The following is an 11,820-nucleotide window of genomic DNA, read 5'->3' on the forward strand; positions in this document are numbered from 1 at the left end:
GCGATGGGAGCGGGGCGGAAGATGGGAGGGGAGCCGGCTCCGCCTTGAAGGGCCAGGCTGCGCCTACAGGGTTCGTCAGGCGCTGCCCGGGCTGGGCTAGGGGAACTTCTGCTGCACCTGACCCCGCCCTCCCTCCTGCTTAACAAGGCTTAACGGGGCTTATAGTGATGCTACATCACGCCTACTAAAAGGAAGGGAAAAAGCAATTGAGAAATAGAGCAGCGCTCCATCAGTACCCAGAGACATCACCCCAGGAGCAGCTCTGCATTGCTGCCTTTCTGAAATAACACGCCTCAGAGACAAAGAATGCAATGAACAGATTTTAATCAAGAATGACAGCCACCCTCACATCTCATCTCAGAACACGAATTCAGATTCCCACTGCTTATGTTCCACACCCATACTTTCTGGAACGAGGATGGGAAGAGATGTGGCAGTCTTTAATGCTTGTGTAATCTGGAAGATGCAAAGTACTAGTAGAGATGGTAGTACCCTTTTGTGTACTACATGTGTAGTGCTTGCTGCTTTTAGCAAAAGAGGGGTTATAAATAAAAGTATCTGAACATTAAGGGAGGGGAAAAACATATACAAAGTGTTTCACAGAATTAATGCTTTCAAACACTATTTCAATGCCTAGAAGAGCAACAAATGACCAAAGATTTCACTTTGCCCCGAAAAACAGTTGAAGCGTATACATACACAACAGTTAGCTATACATACATACTGAAATACACCTTTTAAAAACAAACAGCATCTATAGTGTTTGATTCCCTTATCATACAGGCACAGACTTTGCTAGCTTCTCTGTCCCTTGATAGAACCTCAATGAGATTGTGCAATACTGGAGCAGTAGTCTAAAATATCCTGTATAGTGAATTCCATAGTAATTCCTGATCCAGGATAGCAGCGAGCTATCAGCCCTTCAAAGTGCTTGTACTGTCGTATGAACTCATCTTGCATTGAATGCCACACAACCTGCCAACAAAAGCAACTTTTAGGAAATGACAACTGGTTCAGTATACTAAATGTGAACTACAGGATGCATTAGCTCATTAATTTATTCTCAGTTAAGGTGACATGAAAACTAAAGCTTGTCAAAAGCAAAGTTCAGTAAAGTGAGCTACTGCATTAAAAATTCTCAAAGTTTTTTACCTACCAAATTTCTTAAAGATTGTTAATATTTACATCACTCCTACTAAGTGTATTACAAAATAGAAGAAAAAAAAAAAAATGAGGTCACTCTTGAAGAGGTTGCTTCCAAGAAAGCAACGCAAACCAGACCTGCATTCATATTCACACTCTTAAAAGCTGTTAAGGCACACTTAACTCATCATTTACAACAGCAAGAAAGTTTACATAATATAATACAAGATCTAAATAATACACTATCAGAAAAAGTCTAGCTGAACTATATTCTACTGCTGTGTACAAGCCAAATTTCATGGTAAGTTAATGGTTCATTTCAGTCTAGTTCCTTCTATTTCCATCTTATTTTGGAGAATAGAGATCACTCACTAATGGACAGTTAAGGAATCATAAAAGAATTTTCTTTCAGAAATCTACCACCATACTTGAAAACAATCTGTTACGATAGATCAGAGAAGGATTATTAAAACAAAGCACCACAAAACAGTTCAAAATTCAGGGGTTTTCAGAATTTTGCTGAAGCTAGGCACATCTCCCAGGATACGCATATGAAAGAAAAATAAAGACCTTTCTGCAAACATACAAGAGATTCTTAAGCCATGAATTAGTTTACCTGAAGTAAGTTTTCTTCTTCACAGAGATGTTTATCTACCTTCTTGTAAAGATTATCCAATCCCTTCTTGACTTCTTTTCCAGGATACTCCTTTATAACTTTACGAAGCTCTTGTTTATTAAAAGCCAGTTGATAGCTTACTTCTTCTTCTCGTATACCTTGGGCCACACGAGCTTCAACACCTTCAAAAAAATGCTAACAAACAATAATACTATTAATGATTGTCATAAATACAAACTAATTAACTGTAAACATTCTGGTCAAACTGCATCTTCAACAAAAATGTGGGGAATGCACAACAGTTGTTCTTTTTAACATAAGTTGTGCTCAGTCATAAACATTAAGGAACAGCACACCAATGCAGTACTAAGTAAGTAATAAGGTAAAACTGAAATTTATCTATAATCTATAGAAACAGTCAACAGTACCACCTCGTACCTAATACTGAACCAACCTCAAACTCAGTTAGTGAGACCATAGCTTGGGAAAGCATTGGATCTTTCAGATAAACTGACAAAGCATTTGAATTGGAAATTTTCTACATAAATCATAAATATACAAGAGCAATATTGGTTCATTATTGCCCTCTTTTCTCAAGATTCCTCATCATGTTGATCAACATAATAAAAATGGAAAGAAATATGCTTATAAATGTGCATGTAAAAGTGTAACATCATTTGAAGCATTGCACTGGCTCTGGACAGGATGGAATTCATTTACTTCACAGCAGCCTATATGGTGCTGTGCTTTGGACTTGTGGCTGAAACAGCATTAATGTGTGATGTAATGTGTGATAACACCACAGCATTTTGCTATAGCTCAAGAGTGCTTGCACTGCATCGAGACTTTCCACACACATCCTGTCCTCCTTTTGCCTCCTCCACAGTAGACTGGCACGAGGCAAGAAGCTGGGAGGGGACACAGCTGGGACAGCTGAGAAGCTGTCCTAAGTGTATTCTCTAGCATATAACATAATGCTCAGCAATAAAAAGTGCAGCTAGAGGAAGCGGACAGGTCAACCCACAGAAAGTTAGAAGTAATAAGCATCTTAATTTAAAAAAAAAAAAAAAAAAAACATCTTAGACTATTCTGAAAATAAATGGACTGTAAGCTGCGAAAGCCTGGAGTCCCGCTTATTGAAAAAAGCAATTGAAAAATGGGAAACAGAGAGCAGAACAAGATTAAGTTGAATGCATAGCTCAACTTAGGACATACAGAAATTTCCTAGAACTTTTCTTACAGTTATATGAATCAGAAAGGACAGCAATAGTCTCTGCACTTGAGGTGGGGGAGATCATTCCAAAGCTCCCGACTGCTCTTCAAGGTAACAACTGTGGATGAAAACAACTAGATTTTTCATGGCAGCGTACAGTGCTGACTACACAATTAATTGTGCATTAAATAAACAGTTTTGAGGAAGGAAAAAGTGAGGGGAAAAGTAGAGCACTTTAGGCAGCCAATCTTGAGTCTAAAATAGTAAGACAGGGACTATGATAGATGCAGTGATAAATAGACTGGACATTGCAAACTAACCATATAAGAGAAAGTTATATACGTACTTTTAAATTGTGTAGGGTAGTACACAGCTAGACTGAAGTAAACTTACATTTAATTTCTCAAGAGGCTGTCCAAGTGAGTAGACTACATAGGACTGAAGATGTTCAGTGTATTTCAGTTTGGCTTCTTTTTTCTCAGCTTCAAGACAAGAAATTTTCAACCGAGAAAGTGTTGCAAAAATATGATGGAAATTCTCCATCATTACCACATCCCTGGGTGTCTTCTGGCTTTCATTAGCTACTTTTTCAACTGAAAGATATGGGAAACAAAAAATTTAGAACTCCCAAAGGACAATCAAATTCAGAAAAACATAACTGATGAACAGAGAAAAAACATGGGATTTTATCACAGTGATAAAAACCACAGAGTGGTTTTGGTTTGTTTTCTTTTTGCAATTTTTAATTCTATGTGAAGTGCTACATTTTTCTGACTTGTTTCAAAATTACTTGTGTATTAACTACCATACTGCATTAAACATACTGCTTGCATTAACTTTGTGTATCATTTTGATATTGTTTTATCTCCATTATTTCTATCCCTTTTACTCCCCCCCATCATAAATACTTGCTGAAGTTCATGCTGTACTAATGAAATTTTTTTTCTAAGTTCAACTGAAATTCTTTTAAATCTAAAATATACTTTCCTGAATTCTTCCTACAGTAGTAATTCTATGTGTATGTTGTGTGTATGGTTTGACTATTAGTGTCTGCCTAGTTTCATCACTTGAACAGTAAATTCTGAAGTACTGACTAGTTGGCTACAATCAATGTTTTTAAAATTCACTGTCCTATCAACTTCTACTGACTCTTTATGAACTGTAGTCCACTATATTGTGAAATGATGCATCTTCACAACCTCCTAATATGTTCAGAACTCCTGTGCTACAATTTCCTCAAACAAGCTTTATTGCTAGAACTTTCTTCTTCCTCAGCCTCCTTCTGAAAAAGAAGTAAGTCTCAGTGGTTGGAAAGCACTATAGGCAGAGTTGTCTCAAGGTATGTACACAAATCAGTGTGGAGAGGTCTCCCTGTTGTTTAAAAGCTAAGGATAATTTTTCTGGAGTTTCATTTCTGTTACTTCAGCTTTTTCTTTTTTTTTGTTAATAACAAAATAAATGAATAAAAACAGGAGAACAAGACTGTTCTGGTTTTCCAGATCAGAGTTGGGAAAACAGGGAGGGATAGGAGAGATATTCTACTGTATCAGGCAAGGACACAAAGGACCTCATCAGCTATGAAACGGTCAAATTCCTAGCCAGAACACAAGGCTACGTGTGGACTGAACAATACAACAACAGCACTGAGAAGCTGAACAGCATAAGATCCAAATGACAGGGATTCCACCTCACTTCAGACTGGACTTGCAGCATTGCAGTTATTTCCCCTCTCCTTCCCGAGTCGTGAACCACATTCCCTGTAAAGTAACTTTTGGTTATGACATAAGGGAAATATCTATAGTTTGCTTTTAAAGATTACATCTTATCAAAATGTTTCAACTTACTTCTGTAAATTAGGGTTTTTGTTTGTTTGTTTTTAAATCAGTACAATGCTGGTCATGTGCTTTACAATACGGAGTCTTAAAAAAACCCAGAACATTATCAATTAAATAGAGCAAAATACCTACATAGGAGGAAGGAATTTAGTAAGTATTACCAAATGAGAAGACCTACCGCTGATAAAAACAGCTCGAATAAGTTTTATGTATGCTTTATCCAGATCTCCTCGTCGTTCTGCGTTTTTGAAAATTGACTCAGCAAGGGCTGCAAACTCTTCAAATTCAGCAACAAATAGAAGGATCCCAACTTTACTTTTCTTTGAGATTTTTACTTCATCCATCTGTTTCATTTGATTGCTCTTAAATTAAGAGGAAAGAAACACAAAAGTCTACAATACAACTCCAGACCATATAATAACTAGTAAGAGAAAAAAATAAACGTATCGAAAGTAACATTTAATCAGGGAGATCATTTTATCTTTTAATTATAGCATCTACTATTTTTTCTTTCCTTTTTAATCTTCACAAATTTGTTAAAAGTAAAAACTGCGAAGGAAGAAAGGTAAGTAAGATCTTCCAGCTTTTATCTTCCTTTGCTTGCTTATTTAACATTAAGAAAAAAAAACACAAAAACTAATCCACAACTTATCCGCCAGAAGCAATTAACAAGTGATATTTAAGACTTCCATTCCACAACTTCACTTTTCAGCATCAACTCAGCAAACAATTCATTTTGCCATAGAAAGCCTCTTTAATCTTCTATTGAAATTTTATTTCTAAATATAAGCTAAAAAAAAAAATCCAACCTCAAGGTACCTCAAACATTGCTCTGACAATGAATGATCAGTGTTACCACACTGGCCTGGAGTCAAATTACACTTACAACAATAAAACAAAAGTAACAGTCACACAAACAAGTACTGGTACTAAGGTTGCCTTATTAACAATAGCAAACTTCCTTGGTGGCAGAAGCTGGTAAATCTTTTGGCAGTAGGAGAGAAATCTTAACGTTTAACAAAACTGTGTTTTGTTTAATGATAAAAAATACCTGAGCAATGGACTAGATGTCTATTCAGCATATTATAAAGACTTTGATTTTCCCGTAAGTCCATGAGGTTGTTTTGGTTTGTTTGTTTGTTTGTTGGAATGTAAGAAAGCCAGAGCACTATTATTTTTACTTGATCAACTTCAGTAAAAGTTTACAACTACTACAAGAGTCAGCTAGCTCACAGAATTGAAATTTTGAGAACAAGAGGATGTATTTCTTAAAAACTCATTATTCAAAAATTATTAAAAAAAACTCATTATTCAAGAAAACTGGAATGGAGAGGGAAGAGAGAAACAACTGCTAATTACTTTTTTTCAATTAAAAAAAAGTTTGGCCAATATAACAGCAACAAAGACACTCATTTTCACTTCAAATTAAAGCAAAAAGTCTTAACTATAAATCCTAAAATCAAATTGAAAAGGAGTGGGCTTCCTATAATGGTATAGTTAGCTTAAATAGAAAAACTAAAGAACTTACAATGCATTTATCAAAGTTCCTTTTGACAGTCACCAAAACATTTCCAAGAGTTGTGCTGAGAAAGGAAGCTGGGTCCACATTTTGTGCAGTCCATACATGATGGCTCATCTTAACTAACATATAAAGGGAATTAAAGCTATCAATTTTGTCCCCCAGTGCTATAAGATTGTTCAGCTCAGGTTCAATACAACGAAATATTTTTGTCATCATTTGTCGGATCATGTCCTTCCTAGGAAAAAAAACATAAGAAAAATATTAGTCTGATCATTTACTTGATTATTTGAAGTGTTCTCTGATACATGTTTTTTGGATAAATTTATTGCTTATAACAGTCTCATTTACAACCAGCATGTCTCATGATTTTCAGAAAGCTGTCTCACTGTAAAAATCAACAGTCACAGGTATGAAATATTCCAACAAAACATGTTCTGTGTGAAAGCTGCCACACACTTAAATTCAGAATTTTGCTAAGCATATTTTATATATTATGGAGTCTAGTTTCACTCTGAAGTTATGTATTTATTCCGTTGTAGACAGAAACATTCATTCTGTGTACAAGATTTTTTTTATATTTGCTGTTGTATTAAAGTGACTACTTACAAATTTAGAGTTCACTATTCATTTTCACTAAAAGGGAACAATTTGTTATAGAATTTTAAAGAAATTCACATGTAGACTTAAAGAATAAACAGCATCAGCACATACTCAGATGATATTGTCTGTGGAACACCAGACATGTATGAACGAGATAAATTTCCTCCATCCATTTCCTCTGTTTCATTCTGTAAGAACAAGGAGTATATGTATAGAAAGTTGAAAGTTTGTCTCAAATTCTATATTCAACTGATAAGCATGTGTGATGAAAGCAATAAAATTATCACTTTTTTATTTTCCCCCCAAAGTAAATACAATGGTTAGCGTGGCTCTGGTATAAGATCTCCAGTTCATGTTCCCCAGCACTATATGCAATTACTCCCCATTGCCTTCCTGCATAATATCACAAAACAGCATGTTCAGTGTGAACTTACAGGGAAATTAGGCCATGGCAAAAGAACCACGCCAGTTCTTTCTTAAATAACTTTTGTACTGACAGCCAAAATCCAAAGGTTGTGCTAGCTAGTAAAGAAAAAAACGGTGATCACCCAGATCACTTAGTAGCCAGATAAATTCCAAAGTTAACTTTTAAATGAGTCTCTTATGAGACTTGTTCAGTATTTTTAAGTTCTGCCACTGAAGAAAGAGTCATACCGTTGTTGTTCCTGAGATGCTCTGATGTTGCTGTAGTTTGAAAAATTTACTTATGAAGTCCTGTTCTGCCAGACATAGGGGCTCTAGTTCACTTAATACTTGCTCAAAAATCTAAAGAAATCAAATATTTTAGTCAACACATTGACTAATTTAAACCATTACAAATACTATGTTTAATTATTATTAAATATTATTTATATAATCACTATTTTTACTGTTTACCTTCAGTAAGTGTTAGAAGGCCAATTTTCAGCTAATAAAAACGCAAACAGCTCAGAGCTTTTAACTCTAAGAGTGTTACCTGCATCTTAACATTATTCCCCTTCCTATTTGAAATGGATGAGAGGGAATAATCAGTACTTCCCCACAACTGAAAGTTTCTTAGCCTAAGGACAGACTTTTGTGCTATAGTGAACACCTCAGAATTTTAGCACCAAGCAATAGGTTCTGCCACCATTTTTTGTCCCCGTATGCTAAGAAGACAAAAAGTAAAAATCACTCACTGAAGAAAACAAGTAGAAGGTAACCCGTTCTGTAGAAAAAGTTTGTATCTGCTACAGAAACTAATAGCAGGCCTTGCGGTGAAATAAGAGTATTCATGGTGATTAGGTTTATTGTAAAATGAAGCACTATCTTGGAAAAAAATAATGTTAATTAGTATGAGCTACTGAAATTCTCAGCTGTTAGACATATTTCCAGTCTAACATAAATATTTCTACATAAATATTTAAGGATTAAGACAGAATAATTTACACAAATAAATCCAATGGAATTTGAAATTCAGCTAAAAAGGGTAACTAAAAAAAATAACTATTTGCTCAATAGCTTGCAACTCTGTATATAATAGTCACATTCACATTTTCCCAAAGGGTGAGAAAAAGTCATAACATTTTACAAGACTGTTTAAAAAATTATCACTTTAATTCTAGAAAAAAATGCTGCCACTGTTGTCCTCATTTATATTTAAAAACATTAAACGCTTACAGTATTTCCTTCCAGATGGAAAAAAGAACACGGATTTGAAGAGAGAGGAAAGAAAAATAATTTTCATTAAAAAAAAATAAAGAATCTCTCTTTCAGAATGAGTACTCTTCCTTCCCTTCCCCCTCATGCTGAGGTGTTAATTCCACTGAGTTTTGTGACTTTAAAAGGGTCAGGAAAATTAAAAATTATAATAAAAATAGATGCTGAGGACACAGTAGATGCTGAAGATACTCCAACAACAATATAGTGTAATTGGTTAAAGCTGAAAACTGACAATGACCTTCCTGTGAAATGAGTATAAAAAAGACTTTAGGACCATGCTCAAGTCCTGGCTAAAAGAGGATTACACCTTCTTATCTTTCACTTGTGCTTACTGCCAAAATGGAACAGAACTCCTGAACACTTGTATTGAGAAAAAGTCAAAGAATCAGTTGAGTTCCTATTTGCTTAAAAATGCACACTGACCCAGTTCAAAAACTATATACTTCTTTTTAATAACTGAGAAGGACATGGAACACAGCTCTAATACACAAGTAAGCAGAATTCCTACACAACATTTTTGCTTTACCTTATCAAATTTTGTTCTATCAGCTACATCAAGATCAGAAGCAGACATGTTTCCCATATCTAACAGTGAGGATGACTGAGACCTACGATTTCCTGAACTCTGAACAGAGAGCTTATTTAGGCTAGAAGTGGATCCAGTCAATTTTCCAGAGCTTCCATGAAGACCTGTTAAATAAAAAAAACCATGAAAGAGGGACGCAAAGGTAGAATACAATCCTCAAGAACAGGTTCATTACCAAATGTAGGACTACTAGTAACTTTTGATCTTCTATGTTAAAAATCAAACAACTCACTTTATTCTAGGAGAAAATGCTCTTCCTATAAATCAGTTATTTTCTCAATACAAAGTAAGTGAAATACTTCAAGTTTCAAAGTTTAATACAATTCAGGTATCTAATCCCACATTGCAAATTATGAAAGAGCTATAAAAGGATTTTTCTAACAGATATAAAAGTCAAATACAGGAATACTAGGGTATTGTCCTTGAAAGCTGGGAAGCAAGGATCAGTTATGATCTTTGTGAATGTATACTTTGGGCAAAGCTGCCATAAAAATAATATTTTATTCAGAAGAGGGGAAAAAATAAAAATCAAAAGTTTTACAGGCACTTTCCACTTTTAACTTATCTTTTTTCTTTTTTTGGCTACACAGCTATTTTGTCTGACCCACAGTCCCAGATGAACTCTGCTGTTATACTGATGTTACTCCCACCCCTGTGAGCAAAATTAGTGTTCAGACGTTTTTCCCTGATATTCTAGAGCTTTCCCTTAGGTGAGGTGTATTTTTCCTGTTGATGTTTGAAGTTTTCTGAAATGCTGAAACAGGATGAAGAAAGCCAATAACAAAAACAATGCAAAACAAACAAATAACAACAAACACAAAACCACAAGAAGTCATCAATATTTGACCCAAATGTAAACTTCTCATACCTCAACCGTAAAGAAGCTTGAAAGCAATCCTGCACATTTCATTTAATTGCTATATTAGCATCTTGACATGACTTTCCTGGTCTAGGGCCATATGCAAGTCTATATATTCAATAAAAGCTGAAAGAGTTTGAAACTAAGACAACCTCTTGGGCACAAACACTTCTTTTAGATCAGCTTCTAGCATGAGAAAAGTAAGAGACAGTCTTTACATGCAACACTTCTCTATTTCTATCTTGGGCAATCCTGGCTGCACTTAATTTTTGCCTTGCAAAAACAATGATTCTGCTAATGTTTATTTCATACAGAACAGAATGCTATAGCATTTGGTAGGTTTCCCATGATGCAGCACTACATCTTTACATTGACACACATGCACTGACAATACCAACTAATGCAACTAGTCATACTCACTCTCAGTTTCCTGTTTGACAGCACTTTCTTTTCGAGGCAGTGTAGCTGGGATGGATTAGGTTGCAAGCATCAAAGACAAAGACAAGTTAAAATGCAGTTTGCACAAACCATGCACAAGATGCAAGTTAAGCTCTAACTGGAAAGAAACATGCAAAGAACTATAAGCAGCAAGTAACTACATGGCAAACACATTTAGTTGGAGAGGTACTATCCTAGAAATTGAGAATCTAAGCTACATGGAAAACAGTACACTTTAGTTATTAAACTTTTTCCTATACAGTGTATTTAAATCATATTGCTAAAAATATTCTTTAAGTTCTCCCAAATTGAGAAGTCCATTGAATTAGGGATTTATTTATAAGAGTAAATATTGCAAAAGACTCAGTTTTCAAGATCAATCATCATACTGATACCAGACAAAGAAATTTAAATGCATTTATGTGGTTTTATACTGAGTCAGAAATAATTTTCCAGCTCTTCAATTTAAAAAAAAATAAGAACAGAAACTGCAAAAACCATTTGTATACGTTGTACGACTGGTTAACTATTTCTGTTGTTAGCAAATCAGAGTGCTTACATTGAGAATACATCTCTGTATTCATGCCACATCAAAAACTGTTGACTACAAATTTGAAGAGGATGAAAACAGTGTAATTATACTGAAAATAAGTTTTTGTTTTTTTCCTGGTTTATGCCAAATAAAACACTTCCCTCAAGTGAAATTCAAGAAGAAATTAACAGTAAACGAGTGTTGCAAAAATTTCCATACACCTGTAGAGTACATAGAGAATCCCTAACCAGTAAAAGGCATTTGCATACATACACTAAAAGCAGTATGTGGTATTAGGAAGATTTTGATGAGAATGGATCCCCAAAATGGAGCAGCCAACAGAACCTACTGTGATAGAATGAGCAACAAACACGTCTTAAATAACAGATGTTCTCAAGTAGCCAACACCATTGACAATTTTAATGTCAAAATCAAAGTTAATTCCAGTCTAGTTTTTAAATCTTGGGTTTGGGGCAATTTTTGAATAAAGAAGTGTAGGTTACGTATGTTTAGCTTATGCATATACCATGCATTTGTCCCTTTTCTTCATCGTCCCCAGTTTTCAAATGCATGGGACCATATGACAGAACGTGAAGAACCTATAGGCAAAGATCAGGCCCAGGACAATCAGAGGCATCATACTAGCTTTTGAGAAGCCACATAATATAAACATATAACAATAGTAGCACATTTTCCCACACTTGATTTTGTGGTATTTAGGTATCAAAGTCTTGGCTTCATCAGAAAAAAAAAAAAAAGATTACTTAAGACAAGTGTGAATGCTCATGACTCAGAT

At 35.0% G+C, this 11,820-nt stretch overlaps 1 protein-coding gene across 1 annotated transcript; it reads right to left on the reverse strand.

The window, feature by feature from the left end:
- Positions 1-304: 304 nt before the first annotated feature.
- Positions 305-10,940, reverse strand: LOC100540635 (exocyst complex component 1). The gene is made up of 9 exons (XM_010710115.3): positions 10,475-10,940; positions 9,136-9,299; positions 7,584-7,694; positions 7,041-7,117; positions 6,336-6,564; positions 4,986-5,169; positions 3,366-3,565; positions 1,760-1,954; positions 305-975 (listed from the first exon to the last, which is right to left on the reverse strand). The coding sequence occupies exons 2-9, from the start codon at positions 9,190-9,192 to the stop codon at positions 823-825; spliced, it is 1,206 nt and encodes a 401-aa protein (XP_010708417.1). The 5' UTR covers positions 9,193-9,299; positions 10,475-10,940; the 3' UTR covers positions 305-822.
- Positions 10,941-11,820: the final 880 nt, after the last annotated feature.

This window comes from Meleagris gallopavo, chromosome 4, assembly GCF_000146605.3.
Source record: "Meleagris gallopavo isolate NT-WF06-2002-E0010 breed Aviagen turkey brand Nicholas breeding stock chromosome 4, Turkey_5.1, whole genome shotgun sequence".
Classification (NCBI taxonomy): Eukaryota; Metazoa; Chordata; class Aves; order Galliformes; family Phasianidae; genus Meleagris; species Meleagris gallopavo.